Source organism: Pituophis catenifer, unplaced genomic scaffold (assembly GCF_029215685.1).
Source record: "Pituophis catenifer annectens isolate HBS135680 unplaced genomic scaffold, rPitCat1.0.hap2 SCAF_3, whole genome shotgun sequence".
Classification (NCBI taxonomy): domain Eukaryota; kingdom Metazoa; phylum Chordata; class Lepidosauria; order Squamata; family Colubridae; genus Pituophis; species Pituophis catenifer.
Genome location: NW_027256883.1, coordinates 180,018,778 through 180,035,073, shown reverse-complemented (window position 1 = coordinate 180,035,073; position 16,296 = coordinate 180,018,778). Strand labels below are relative to the sequence as shown.

At 38.3% G+C, this 16,296-nt stretch overlaps 1 protein-coding gene across 1 annotated transcript in view; it reads right to left on the bottom strand.

Moving 5' to 3' along the window:
• Positions 1 to 8,801, bottom strand: part of LOC139314307 (receptor-type tyrosine-protein phosphatase V-like) — a 54,857-nt gene extending 46,056 nt beyond the window's left edge. Inside the window, exons 1-3 of the mRNA XM_070939893.1 lie at positions 8,622 to 8,801; positions 4,333 to 4,396; positions 788 to 1,054 (exon numbers count right to left, since the gene is read on the bottom strand). Coding sequence (XP_070795994.1) covers positions 788 to 1,054; positions 4,333 to 4,396; positions 8,622 to 8,801 — 511 coding nt within the window. The remainder of the gene's footprint in view (positions 1 to 787; positions 1,055 to 4,332; positions 4,397 to 8,621) is intronic.
• Between the last annotated feature and the right edge of the window lie 7,495 nt (positions 8,802 to 16,296).

The window sequence follows — 16,296 nt, the reverse complement described above, 5'->3', positions numbered from 1 at the left end:
GGCACTGCCATAGTAAGAACAGCCTGTTGCAAAATAATGCTGAGCTGACATTGCTGCCAACATACTGCAGATTCTGGCATTATCATCACACAATTACATCTGTCTTCTGTGCAAGTCACATGGATAGACTACATATCAGAGTGCCTTTGTTTATTTCCATATGCACATGAAAATACAAATTACAGGCTAGAAAGAGAAAACAACTAGTATTTTGTTGTATAAGATGCCAGTCTATTCAGATTTGGAGGAATGTGTTCATTATTACCTACATGAAAAATCATGTAACAGGCAGTAAAAAGAAACAAATGAACTTGAATGTGACATTTATTCCAATGTATATAACTGTTTTGAAATGCAGTATTTAAAAAACAGAATGAGGTCTTAATGAAAACAGTGTTATAACCCAAAAACAACCTATCATTTTTGTCTTCCAAATTCAGATTTTTTTAATGAAACGTAACAGCTGATAATGGATTATGGAATAATGACCTTTCCTTTCACATACTGTATATCTTGATGTTTTGAACTACTGTTTAAGTAGCTGTGATGAATTTTCTAGGCCATCTGCTAGAAAGTATATTGTTATCAGTTGACTTAGATACTACTATTCATGCAAGGATGTGCCCAGAACTTGTATGGTTTTATTTTGTGAGATTAGTTTTGGACATTGTGGCTTGAAAACATGACAAAACATTGAATGTATGAATCAAAGTGGAAGAGGACAAGCACCATAGATCAAAATGCAAATTTGCTGAAAATGATTCCAAGCTATAAACTTCTCTCTTACCTGTCTGCCCAGTGATTCTTCTACTGGAATTCTGTGCACATGCAAGCAATGCAGTGATTTCAATCATATATTGTGTCCCAGGAAGCAAACCTTGGAAGCTGAAGCTGGTGGTATTGAGTGTAGATGATCCATTTTGCAGTAGAGTATTTGTGTCCAAGTCATAAAGTGCTAATGAGAAGCTCTGGGCACCTCCCAAGAGATATTCCCAGGTTAGAAAGAGAGCATTTGAATAACCCCAATTGTTGATGGTCACATTCAATGGGTATCCTGCAGAAGATAGAACATATGGTGGTTAGCAAATGTATTGCTTTCCAGCATTTGGTGCTTTTAATTTTATTCCCAATGCTTCTTGTCTACCTGACATATACCAGTGGTACTTAATCAGTTGAACTGAGGAACTTGAGAAATTTCACAAAGACATCATCAATATCAGTATCAACATGAACCTGATTTACAGCACATATAATTTAAAGTTATGATGAAACTCCTTAGAGCTACTTAGGACCCAGACTCAAAGTTTTGAAGCCACCCCTGATCACATTTTGAGTGCTTGGCAACCATAGCTTGCATATATGGCTGTTTGCAGCATCTCACAATTTACAATGTTTTTGCTGGAAACTGGTATTTACTTCCGATTTCCGGCAAAAAAAATGCCCGTTGCAGACCATGAATTTGCTTCATGATCACCATGTTCACTTAATAACCATCCTGTTCCCTTTATGACTGCCATGATCACTTAACAATCACTGCAAATAAGATTATAAAAATACTCCAGTCATATGGTGACCTGTTTAACAACCATCATGACATACAACCGTAATTCCTAACTCAGTTATGATGTACTACAGTTCAAGGTCTGAACTGTAGTTCATATACTAGGTTCATGTAATTGACAGACCTCTTATACAAGAAATGGACTGATCACTATATCTATCTGAATATAGATGCAAAGCTTAGCCTATAATTAAAAGACTAAAGATGAACATCATAACTGAGCCACATTTATTCTGGCTTTTCATGCTGCACATACATTTAAATTCACATTCTTAAATTAGGAAATGTAAAACAGGTTTCCACATTTCCAGGTGTGGCCTCCTACAGATTTTAAAAAGTGAAAAAGTAACTTCCTGTCATCTACAGCTCTCAGATAAAACGTGTGCATTTACAGACAAAATCACAAAAATTAAAATGTTCAACAAATCTGGATACCGGCTTTATCCTCATGTCAGCACACTTGCTGCAATATACTAGACCCGTGATGGCGAACCTATGGAACGCGTGCCAGAAATGGCACGCAGAGCCATCTCTCTGGGCACACCAGCCGTTGCTTGTTGCTTTTCTTTCCAGTATGCATGCTGGTCTTCGTGCATGTGGGAGTGCCAGAAACCAGAAGAGCAGCTCCCTGGTGTGCATGTGCACGCTGGGAAGCTGAGCTTCTGCGTTCCAGTGTGCATACTGGTCTTCATGCGTGCGTGAATGCCGGAAACCGGAAGCTCAGCTTCCCAGCATGCATATGCATGCCGGGAAACTGCTCTTCTGGTTTCTGGAGCTCCCCTGCATGCATGGGTCCGGCCCCCGGACCTTGAGTTCGACACTGCTGCCTTATAACATCACTCGTACTATTACTGTTCAGCATTTTCTACTTTTATATCTACATATATCTCATAACTGAAATTAATATTTCACACCTCTGAACTAGCGAGCTCTAATCAATGACAGTTTATGCTATACTAAATCTGGGGGCAAAAAAAGATATGGGGGCATCTTAGGTAATTAAAATCCAGCATATAGAGTGGCTTTATTAACAGTTCAAGGAAGAACTTTGTTACTAATCCATGGTAAGAAATACTTTTAAGAGTTTATAATTAGAAAGTTTAGTGTTTATTTTGTAGCAGAAATACTGTATTTGGTTCCTAACATTATAAAAAAAGTACAAATCTGTTTGCTTGCAAAACCTGTTTTACAGTCTATGCTAGTCTTATCCTCTGGTAATTGCTATGTATGTGGCATGTGCTGAACTGACCTATTTGAGATTCCTGCATGCTACAATTAATGGTTGAGCAAGCATGTGGCCTGATTTAATTAACACTGACAAAAAAAACCTCAAGAAAATGTCAGCTCTCTACAATCTGTATTTGATTTCATTGCTATTGGAAAAGAATGAACTCAAGTTTTAAAACTAATGGCCTGCTATTGCTCCTCTTGAACACATATGCAACATGGCATCTTAGTGCTAGCAAAATACATTTTTGCTTGTTGAGAAAAGGGTACCCAGAGTTTGCTGAGTGCAGTATCCATGGCAGCACAGAGTGCTTCTAGAAAAGCTGAACCTGAGGATTGGAAGATTCTCTGAAAACTGGTTACAGCCGTTGATTGCCCTAAATCCTATTATGATATACTTAATTTTAGCTTAATGTATTTTGAAAAAACAGACATTGAGATCTGTAACCCTTCCTGAACTTAATGACTCAATGGGTGTACAACATGATGTCAATGTGCATGGACACCATCTTTTATGCCTCACCTAATATTTTTTTAAAAAAACTTAATTAGTACAAAGTACTACAAAGGAAAGCACAAACTTCTAAGCATAACCTGTATTTCCAACAAAGCCTTTGCCCCCTTCCACCCCAAGACCCCAGAGGCATTTCTAGAATATAATTGTGAGTGACTGAGGCCCAATGCTTTTGAAGCCTGCTCAGAAAAATAAATAAAAATAACCTAAAATAATACAGAACATCCCCAGACTAGCCTTCTCAACTGTAGTTTTTTGAACGGACATACCCATAGTGGAAAACATTTATTGTGATTATTGATAACATGCTCTCAAATTCTGAAGAATCCAATAAAAAAGGTTGACATAATACTTTATATGAATCAAAGCAAAACAGAACATTATTTTTTTTACATGAAGAATAGGCCAACAGGCATAAATATATTCCACAAGCACAAACTTGAAATTTGATGTAATTTAATGCCACAATCATTTTAACTATTACTGAATGACACAGTACATTTCAAATTAGACAGCTATAGCTTACTTTGGCATGTTGTGTGAATCCAGCCTCTGTATTTATTTTAGGCTTCAGTTTGTTGTGTAAACTGAAGCCTAATCAGATTAATTCAGTAAACCATAGTTCAGTTAACCATGGTCTAGTGTATTTCTCAACCACAATGTTTGTGAATCTTTGACTTAAAAGGATTTTTTTTTTCAAATTTAGGTTTCCACAGATGCTGAACTGAGTGGAAGGAGAGGAAATCTTACATTCCCCAAGTCAAGCCCTTTCTCCGCATCTCCCTGGGAAATTAAGGCAAGAAAGACGAGAAATACCTTGCTGACTCCCTTCAATCTCTATCCCATTCTTCCTTGGAGCGGTCTCCAGGGAAATTACTGTGGCTTTAAAAACGTGTGGACACATTATAATTTTGATGGCCCAGGGTACAATGTGATTATTCCTGAAATGTTCTATCTGGCAATTCCCAGTGATAATGGGTAAAAAGCTGCTCTGAGTCACTTGACAGTGAAATGGGTAAAAAGGCCTTACCTTTCTCATTTGATGCTCCTCCATCTAAAGGTTTTTGCCATTCTGTTTGATTGCATCTGTCATCCTGTATGATTAGAACACATATGATTATTTTCTCACTTTTTAACTTAATTTCATGATTCAGAGTGGCAAAAGTGAATAAAGTACAAACAATAAGCAATTTTCAAAGGCTTCTTGATGAAGGAAGCCCCACACTATCAAAATTGCATCTGTATTGCAGTGAGAAATTTCTAACTTAATGAAATCTTTTCCCTATCATTATTTTTTTTCTGTATCTAATGTAAGATGTTGCCAATTCCTGGCTGGATATCTTATGAAGAACTCCATGGAACTCTGAAGTCCCACTTGCACTGCAGAAAATAGGAGGAGGAAGGTGTGCTGGATATGTTTGCTGCCTAAAAATAATAAAGATGGGATATAAATAAATAATGCTTTCAAATTGTGGTGTAGGAGAAGACCCTTGAGAGTCCCTTGGACTGCAAGAAGATCAAGGATCAGTCAATCCTAAAGGAAATCAACCCTGACTGTTATTTGGGAGGATAGATACTGAAGCTGACGCTCAAATGCTTTGGCCACCAAATGAGAAGAGAGGACTCATTGGAAAAGACCCTGATGTTGGGAAAGATTGAAGGCAAAAGGAAAAGGGGCTCAGCAGAGGATAAGATGATTAGATGGTGTCATCAAGGAACATGAATTTAGGCAAATTCAATGGAGACAATGGAGGATGGAAGGCCTGGTGTACTATGGCCCATGGGCTTACATAGAGTCAGACATGACTTAGTGACTAAACAATAACATAAATAAATACAAATGTAACAAAGAGGAAAAATGTGTGATACCAAACTGCACAAGATTTATGCATGAGAGCTACTCTTTTCTTTTTGTCTGTACTTGCCTGTGAAATTCTGGTTTGGTTTTCAAACCACATAGATTACTATAGCACAGCTTGCAGTTATCAGAATTATGCCTGCCTCATATTTTGGGTTGAACAGAAACTTCTCAAAGCCTACCCTTTGCTGATCAGAAAGAATTCTATTGAACATCTCCATAATCACAGAACTATTTAAAAAACAGATATTGCTTCCTTCTTAGTAGAAAGCTGTTATCATTGTTTTGACTATAGCTAAGCTGAGCACACAATGCCAAGGTCTCATCACCTGCATCCAAGTTGTGTTTTCTGGAAACCAAACTCATCAGTAGATACTGTTTCTTGATCAAAGGAACTGAATTTGCTTTATTCTGTAGTGTGCTTCAGGTTTGTTCACTTGAACTCCTTTGCTTCAAAGGTCAAGTTATTACACTACAGCTGTGGGGATCCCCTTACATAAAATTTGTTTGGTGCCCAGGAAAAGGCTTTGTCTGAGAGTAAGAGAACATAGGGTCAAAGCCAGATATTAAATGCAACCCCCTTTAAGTTTTTATGGTGGAAATTTAAGTATGAAAATAATGGTAGGAAGGCTTGTTACACTTGTTCTTTATTTCTATCATCTGGGGGGAAAGCTACCAATGGAAGGAAAAGAGAAAAGACCATAATTCTAAATAAAAAATGGATGGCAAAGAAAGAATCAACCCCTCATCCCATTCCCCATTTTTCCAGTAATATCTGTAACCTTCTGCATTTGCTTTTCCTTTTAAACTATGATAAGGAAGCCCAGATACTATCCATACCGGTATGTATAACCAATTTCTGTATTTAGTCATTCCAAAGGTGCTTTTCAAAAGGTAACTGGACTTCCTTGGGTTTTCCCTTGAAGACATTTCACTTCTCATCCAAGAAGTCTTCAAGGAAAAAAAAAAAACAAGAAAGTCCAGTTGCCTCTTGAAAAGCGTCTTTGGAACAACTATGATCCGGATGTTTGAGAATCACCACAGACATATATTTAATTCTTGGCTCCAATAATATCCTACTGGTCAAATTGTGCCAACTATGCCCTAACCATTACCAACAAGGAATATTGCATGATGCATAGGCAGAATAAAATGGGTGGTCTAGTTTATGCTATCTTACTAAAAATTATGGTAAAACTTAATTGACCAAAACACAATTGGGATAGAAGTCAGTATCTATGAGCCATATTATTAGGACCACTGCATATAGGAGATTGCTCCTTAGAATATAAGAGGTATGTATGATAAAAAGTATGAGAAAGGAAAGTTGTATGTTTCTTAAAGTAAGAGAAAGGGAAGGATATCATGGAGCCTAATAAAGATGGCCTGATTGTATGAACAAGATATGACAAATACATGCAGGGAAGTGAAAGTATTTATGAATGAAAAGGATAAAATGTATTATTAATAATACATTTATAAATAATAAATACATTAATAATACATTTATAAATAAATATATTCAATAAATATTAAAGAATGAAGTTCTCATGTGAGTGCATAAGAAAATAGAAATCCATACGTTGACTATAGAAATATGTTGGCTAAGGATGTAAATGCATAGATACTTTTCTGTAGATAATGCATGTTGTTGACTGAGAATGTAAATATTTTGCACAGAATGTTTAGATAAATTGAATGATGCACCAGGGATTATGGGTTTGAACAATAATGCATCAAAGACTTACAGTAGTCATACGTCACAAGGAAAATGGAGTAAATGATTGCAAGTCCTATATTAATTGTATAAAGTAGAACAGGGATGTCAAATTGGCGGCCCACGGGCCAAATGCGTCACATGCAGGCCATGCCCACCTCAGCTCCGCAAAGGGAAAAAATGTCATGAAACGTCACATGATGGCAACCTGACGCTGTGAGTTTGACACCCGTGAACTAGAGCAAGCAGATGAATTTGTGTACTTTGGTAGGACATTTAACATAGGAACATGAATGCAGACACTTTAACATGCCCAAATAATGGTACAAAGGCAGTAATGGTTTGTTATGAGGAATCTGTTGAAAGAAGTGAAAATTGTGTTTAAACATGTGCTTCTGCCTATTTTGATATATGGAAGTGAGAACTGGGTGTGTTAAAAGCTACATAGTTAAATGGAGCAGGAATGGGAGATTATAAAAAGAAATAGTACCAAGGATGAATGCTAAGTAAATATGGATTGAATACAAAGTATTGAAGTGGTTTAGTCATATTTAATATTTAATTAAATAATATTTAATTATTTTAATACTGTTTTTTAAATTTTGTATGCTTTGTTTTTACTTAGGCTGTGCACCGCCCTGAGTCCTATTTGGAGAAGGGCGGTATAGAAATTTAAACAAATAAATAAATAAATAAATAAATATAGAGTGGGAATTATGACTGAATCGCAAAACAAATATATGAAGATAAAGTAAGTAAATTGAGACAATTGGATGAAGTATTGAGATTTTCAGAAACAGAAAGGAGAGCAGCTTAAAGAAAAACAGCATTGTATAAAATATGATGTGGTAGAAACAAGGATAATTTCTAAAAACAGAAAAAAGTACCCAGGAAGAAAATAGTGCTAGCCTAGTTTTTTATGCTTGCTTTTATTTTCTAATCTCATTAGTGTATTCTCTTTTCTTACTCTTTTTTTGGACTCTGCATAAGGTGTTTACCCCAAAAGAAAACAGCATGAGAAGTCCTCTCTTGCAACAAAGTCACAGAGTTGTGCCTCTATGGTTTACAGTTTATCAACTTTGGATAGAAACATTAAGGAAGCCACACAAGGTGGCAAGAAAATTCTCAGATGAAGGTAAGAAGGGTTAATATAATATAACTCTTGGTAGTATCTTCCTAAAATTCAGCAGACAGCTCACCGTAGTTTTGACCAAAATATCTGAGTTCACACACTGCGAAATTATAAACCCTGGTTTTCAATTCAAACCATACCAAAGCAGCCCTGTGAATCTTTGAATAAGAAAAGCAAGTTTTCTGAGGAAAATTGTGAGCAAGGATAACGCAGAACTTTATACCAGCTCCCTTCAGCAACTTAGATATTTCTAGAGGATGGTGGGTTGCAGTTTGCAGTTCTCACTGCCCCTCCCCCAACAGAATGTCCAGCAGCTGGACCAACTGGATTAATACTGCCATTCAGTTCTTTGGCGGGCACCACGTTGGGGAAGGCTTGTTCAGGAACTTGACTACAGCCTGCCTCCCGGTCTCTTTTCGCAGCCTTGCGTTAACACCGAACGGTTGCATTTGCACGCGCATTTAACCAGGTCAATACCGTCTTAATGCTGCACGCATCTCTCGTTTGGTCTCGTTTTGTTTTGTCACAAATTAATTCCTTGCCGCTACTCACCCCGCCCCGCCAAGCCCACCCGCTCCCGCGAAGAAAGCCCCCGATGAGGGATGTGCTTACCTCCCAGACGTGGGCCAGTGCGGGGGCCCAAAGGAAGGGCAGGACCACTATCAGCAGCAGCAGCAGCATTGAGTGCCCGGACAAGCTCCCGAGAGGAAGAGGCACCGCGGGACCCCTCAGGTCCCTTTCCCCGGAGGTTCTCCAGCTGTAGCTGCCTCTGCGGCAACAGGCTTCGCGCATACGAGGGTGACCTCAAAGCCTTGGCATGCAGGATGCCAGCGACCGCCAGCACAGCCGCTGCCTGAGACCGGCGGGTTTTGGGCAAGGCTTCCTCGCGAGTGGCGAGTATCCGTGTCTGAGCCGACACGGAAACGCTTCTCTCTCTCCGGGTGGTGGTTTGGGTGGAGGGGGGGGGGGAAGGATCGGCTGTTCCCTGGGTCTTATATACGCCTCTCTCTGCGTGCGCGCCGGCGCGCTCCCGTCAATGAGAGAGAAAGAAGGGCTGTGAGCCTAGCCAGCGGCGGCGTTCCTCGGTGTGGGCGTGCCTGCGTCGTCTTTGGGTGTGAGTCTCTCGGGGAGGCTGCCTTTGGCTCCTGGTCGCTCGGAGCCGGTGTAAAAGAACGAGGCGGTGAAAGCGGAGGAGAATTTCTGGGGAGGGGAGGCGGGGGAGTGGAATGGATGGCTCGGTTCTTCTTTTACGCCGAATGCCGGAGCAATCCCAAGGGCCGAGTGGTGCGTTTAACTAACACTTCCTGAGGGACTTGCCGGTGTGGCGCCCGAGTAAAATGTGCTCCTTCCTCGCCTTTTCTCTTCCTCTCGCTCCCTCCTCAGGGACGAAGCCTGACCCGCCACCAGGCCTTCGACTCTTCTCCCGGAAACGCCGAAGTGGAAAGGAAAGCACGTTTTGAGCCGAGTTTCGAGGATAGCCAAACCTAAGCTGCAACCTGTAATAGAAAAAGCTGCTCATATCTCAAAACCTAAGTGGGAAGTAAATTGCAGTGCGTGTAGTTTTGTTGTTTTTTTTCCCACCCCACCCAATGGAGAATTTCATTGGACGACTTGCAGCCACGGGTAATTTTCTGGACCTGAATTATTAGGTCACTGAAGGCTTTCCAGTCTGTTTTCACTGTCAGGTTAACCTGCTGGCAAGTTTTGCCCTTCGAACAAGCTTTTGCTTATGTTTAATTTGATAAGCTGAGAATTTTTTTTAAAAAAAATACAACATCTTAAAGATGAACAAATTATGGTAGACGCTTTGGGAAAGTGTAAGCATTGCTAAAATTTGAAATTTATGAATCAACATTGCATCCACCTAGTATAGATGTGTTGTTCTAAGCTTTGAATCATGCACACTAATAATCAGCTTTCACAACTTGTTTGCTTGAGAGAATGCCTGAAAGCACACACGCGTACACCACAAACTCTTACTCTATATAAAAGGAGATTTTCCTAATCTGGGTTTCAACATCCCAGTCAGCCAGCTGTAATATCCATCTCTTCTCTCACTATGGTTATAAACTGCATTCATTAAATTCATAGTAGTTCAAACTGCCCTGTTAATCCCTGGAAAGCAATTGGGGAACCCCAGAAAGAAGTTGCTATTATAGGAAATTGTGTCAACGATCTGATATTGCCTACCCACTCCACTCTGCCATTCCCCAGTAGAGGAAAGGTAAGTGGACCAGTTAGAGCTTGGAGAAGCTAATCCTTCTGACAGGGAAAGATTGCAGATAAAGGCTGCTCACCTCAAGTAGATGTGCCATCTTGGCTGGCCAAATAAAGGGTGGGAACTAGAGAAACATACAAGTTAAGAGGAAGAAACAGAGCAGGAAAAGAGGCAACTATAGGTAATCCTTGGCTTACAACAGTTCGCTTAGTGACCGAAATTACAATGGTACTGAAAAAAGTGACTTATGACCATTTTTCACACTTATGACTGTTGCAGCATCCCCATGGTCACATGATTTACATTCAGATGTTTGACAACTGACTCCCATTTATGACGGTTGCAGTGTCCCACAGTCTTGTAATTCCCTTTTGCGATCTTCTAACAAGCAAAGTCAGTGGGGAAGCCAGATTCACTTAACAACCGTGTTTCTCATTTAACAACTGCAGTGAGTCAATTAACCAATGTGGCAAGAAAAGTCATAAAATGAGGCAAAACTCACTTAACAAATCTCTCACTTAGCAACATACATTTTGGGCTCAATTGTGGTTGTACATTGAGGAATACCTGTAGTTATTTTCTCCCAGAAATATTGCCAGAAATCAGACAAGAAAAAGGAATATATAATCTTTCCAGTCCTAGGCCTGATTCCAGATCTCAGACAACTGATGCCAGCATTTTCCATTGATTTCGTCTTTGCAAGGTATTTCTGGAGTGTTTTAAACCTCTCTGTTATACTTCTGGTTCAGAGGAAGGGAAGGTCTGCTTGCCAGAGGTGGAGAACATGCCTGCAAGGAACCTGTGTGTTTCTCCATTCATGCCTGACTGAAATCTAATTCCTTAAAGTTTCCTGGGACAATGAGAGATTACCAGGCATGCATTATGCATTAGATTTTATGGGAAAGAAAGCTTCTGTGACAGGAAAGAATCTGAGATGAAGAAATACGTTAATATGCCTCAACATGAAGAGACAGAAGCACAATAATAAGTATTATTAATAGACACATTAATACGATTTAGGAGGTGATGGTCCCTCAGAAGTGAATTACCTATTTTGCAAGAAACTATCCTGCTTTGAAAACAAGTAGGACTAATAAGAATATTTTTGGAAAATAATATCTTATTTGGAAATAAGATATGGGATCTGCCCTCTATAGTTTGGAATTGTTTTCTTTAAATTTTACTACATCTCGGTAGGCTTGACATATCTTGTGTCATCCCCTTGTAGATAAGAACAACCTAGGGCAGAGGTCTTCAAATTGGGCAGCTTTAAGACTTGTGGACTTCAACTCCCAGAATTCTCCAGCCAGCATATCTGGCTGGAGAATTCTGGAAGTTGAAGTCCACAAGTCTTAAAGCTGCCCAGTTTGAAGACCTCTGCCCTAGGGAAAAGAAACTTTCAATGGGCAAAAATGTTGGCTGCATAGAACATGTTCTAGATGACTCCCTTGCTCTCTGTTGTGTGCTTAACAAAGAGAATTAAATTTACCCAATTTGAGTGGTGCTATGTTTGCGGTCATAAACAAAATAAAAAGTCGTTTTATTGATGAAATCTTTGAAATGCAATGGAGGACCTAGGGTTTACCTTGCTAAAGGAACTACTCAGACCTGCATGCCCAAATGTGATCATGGATGATTCACAATGTCCTTATGTTGGAATAGGGCATTAAAGGTTGATGAGGCTAAGATTATATGACCTAAAACCATACTTCTCTCTTACTTCTACTTACAAGACATAATTACCTGCTTAACATGCAAATTCTGAGGTGGTTATTAAATGTTTATGCTCAAGTTATGAAGAGTTTGTTCCAAATCACCACGGAATCAGCTTTCCCCCCCTCCCAATGATGGAATTTAGGTTAATTTCCAGGTGAATTTTTTAAAATCCTAATTGACAATCAGAAATCACTAGCTGATCTTTCTGTGCCCATATTTTCAGGAATTTCCTTCAAGTTACAGACTGCAACCCAACAGTTATAGTTCTTATCAGTCATTTGTATAAATCCAATCTATAAAGAATATAAACAGAACAATGGTTGAACTCATAACAAAGCAGATTCATATTCTTTGTAATTTTCTTGGTTAAAATGTAATTCTCTTGGTTAAAAAAGACAACCAGCTTCTTGCACATAGTTGCTCTTCTGATGTTATGCTTGTTCCATAGGCTGACAACTTGCCTGAGCAATAATTACAGGTTTAGTGAGCTATTTTAAATCAGTAATGGCTTTTAGAAACATTCCGCACTGAGTAGGAAGCAGCAGCAGTCCCTTTGTGAATTACTGGTCTGCTTTCCATTATTTTGGTTATTTAATAAAGGAGGAACTGAATTGCCTACCTTATTTAGAAATGCAAATGTTCCTGATGGAATTGTAGAAATTTCCTTAAAACCATAGAGAGCTCTATTGGAAGAGGCTAATATTCTATTAAATCTGTGTTCTGTTTCTAACTATGGTCCATAGGAATCTTCTGGAAACTAGAAGAACCTAAGGGTAATAATATCTACAAGCTCATAGGTAGAAATTTCAGATCCAATAAAAATAAACAGATTTCCCACGTGGTATTTTGTTAAATTATGGAGTTCACATACAAAAGATATAATTACAGTTATTAATCAGGATGGCCTTAAAAGATGAGAGGATAAAATAGCTTCTAGAAATGATGGCTGTAACTCACTTCCAGGATGAGAGGAAGTATGCTTCTGAATGTCAGTTACTGGAGAATACGAGTGGAATTGTTCTATTGCATTCTGTCTTGTTTGAGGGCATATTTTTTACCACTGAATGTGAAGTGATGTAGAACTTTGGTCTGACCTAGCAAAATTGATCATCTATGTTATATTTGAAGGCAAAAAATTATGATTAACTCTGTTAGAGTTTTTAAAACGTCATTTACTTGGTGATGATGATGGTTGAATATCAAACTTTTTTTAAAGCCAGCAAACTACTATAGAGCCAGCAACAATTACATAATCGTACTTCTATACATACTTTTTAAATCCATTGCAATTGAGGAACAATTGCAGAACAGCTGTACTCTTTCACACTAATTACTACAAAATAAAAGCATTATACAACCTCATTTGCTTTCCCAACTTTCCCACAATTTAATTTGACTGGCTATAACTTTATAATCATGTCACTAAAATTTCCTCAGGAAATGCAGCCCATAATAATGCACTACTGTTGGGTGGAAGGGGGAACCTGAAACAGAATCTCTGATGTCATTCTAGAATGATTGAGAAGAGACTTACTACCAGTAGTTAAATATAAAAGCCACCAGAGCCAAAAGGCAGTACGGTTGATAGCATATAAATATTTTCAATAGTCAAAGCTATCAAAGCCTGAATTACTTCTAATATGGGATTATAAATTCCATAAATTAATTGTCAGATGCAAAACAGATGTCAAGGGTTGGGAAAGAACTTTCTAGATTCAGAGAGGTATTCAATTATATGGACTAATGGCATACTTGATAATAAAATAACTTCAAATATTTGCTCCAAGTATTTACTTTTATCTGGGCACAAGCCTACAGCAAAACAGCTTCTCTGGAAAACAAAAGGATTAGTCTCACAAGAGAAGGGGAAGGTTTATAACACCTAAAAGCAATTTTTCTAAAATGGTACCCTATAAGGTGTTGGGCATCTCCCATAATTATGTTATATACCGGTATGTTTAATGGGTATTGTAGTCCTTGCAACGTAAACTGTTGCAATGTGCTCTACATGATTTCTTGAAGACCCACTTGGAAGCTACAAATGGTCCAAGATGCAGCAGTACAAGCAGTGTTGGGCTCATTAAGCCCATATACTATAGCACCTCTTGGATGAGCATTGATTAACAGCGTCCTAGGTGTAATTACATGTGTTGTCATTTTTAAAGGATGGCTTTGTTCTATGGATATTCTTACTTTTATGAAATTGTTCTTTTAATTTCATGAAAACTCTCAGAATAATTTGAACTTTGATAGCCTAGAAATTAAATATTTAAATAAATAATTCATATTATAGATTTTTTACTTAAACCTATATGAAAGATTCCATGTTGATGACAGGTGCCAAGCAGCTTAGAAAGAAACTGTATGAATCATATGCTGTTCTTGGGTCTTAATAATAGCAAAACTACCATACATAAATCCATATCTGAATATATCTTGAAAGGGCTCCCATTATTTGGGTAGATATTATGCATCAATAGTACACAGCCATTTCATCTCTATTAGGCTTTCACACACACACATGGTTATATTTATTTGGCTACATCTCAAAAGGATGCTCTTTGTGAGAAGAAGCTCTGGCAATTGACAAAGGACCTGGAGGCTGTGACTGGCTTTGCATTGGGTTTAGGTGGCTTTTTCTGCTGGATAATGGGAAAAAGTGAGGGAAGGGGAGGGGGTGGAGCTTCTTGCCAAAGCAGAAGAGGAGCCAGCTGGCTTCCGGATGGGAAGCTGTTTGGAAAGGCTGATTTCCAAGAGTCTGTGGTTGCAAAGAACCCAGCTCAGGCTTTGCATTTCTCTTGGAACTGGAATTCCTGCCAGCTTTAATCCCTCAACTAGGCAGATCTCAGTCAGCATAGTATATAATAAGATATTTACTGCAGCAGAGCTAAGTAGAAGGAACCAAAGGTGGTTTTTAAAAGACATTGTTAGCAAAAGAGTAGAGGAAAATGGAGGAAGTATTAACTAGTGTGTAGTCAGAATAAGAATTATTCTTAGGGTTTCATGTGCTTATGAAAAAAGAGGGGAACCTGTTGGACTCCAAGATGCTCCAGCCTAGTTCCACGAACACAAAGCAAAATTGGATTCTGTGCAGATGATGTCAATTTTTTTAATTTTAACTATGAGTATAATGTGTTGGAATTTCAATTTCCATAACTGCCAGGAGGATGACAACATAACAGGAGGACGTTGCACTGGAAAAAGCTGAGCTGTACAGTGCAAGATTTTTGCAGCAATAAATATTGTCCAATGCAGCAACTTATTTTTGAAAAGTCAATTGTTATATATAAATATCTAAAAGAAATATTCATATCATGTCAAACAAATTACAAATAATTTTAAAATAACCAAAGCTTCTTACAGAGTATTACAGAATTATTTGAATGAAACAGTTTGGTGTGCCAACTGAGCACTAAAACTTGGACTTCTTCCATTTTAATACTCATCATCTAAAGTAGCTTATCCAGATATGATGGAATTTCATGAAATGGCCTCTGTTTAGCAGAAAGCTTAAAAAATAAAGAGTGAGGCTTCTGAGGATTGTCAGAAGAATAATTTTAAATTATAAAGAACTGGTCATTAAGCTTTCTAATTGAGGAAAGGAAGGTCTTGAGAGAAATATTGTCAGTGACTTGCAATCTGAGCAAATATCAAAATGACAGAAAGATTAATTGCAATATCTAGTGCCACAAAAAAAAGAGGAAAAAGCACCTTGCAGAAGAACATTAATACATCTGAACTGCAACAAAGGAGACCATGAAGTATACATATATATTAATATACTGTAGTATTTCAATATACTCCAGGGAAAAACATAAAAATACTAAAATCCATACTATGTGCAAGTGTTTAAAATCTGCTGATTTCTCCATCTGTCTTCTCTCACTTTCCATCTTAAAACTCTGACCATGTAAACTTCAGTATCACATCAATTTTTTCCCTCTCTTCCCTCCTTTTTTGTATTATTTTGCCTATGTGCTCTCATTTCACCCACATATTGCCGTCTTTACGTTTGGAAGGAGACACTGTCAAAATGCTTGCTCTATACTTGAACTCTTGACCTTTGTTGAATTACTACACCTGCTAACTCATGTTAATAAGTTTAATTCATAACACATCCAAATCCCTTCACTTCAGCCACTCATTAGAAAATATGAGAATACTAGCACCCTTAACCTTTGACATCAGATAGAGCTGGACTCAAACAAGAGGCTGGCTGCAACAAGGTTGTTGAGTCATCACATTTTCCATCAAGCAGTGGGAGCCACTGCTGGGATTAGGCTATGTGCACAGGGGTGGATTGGAAATGGGAGGTGAAGACATAGTATGAAGACATACTGTAATTAAAAACAG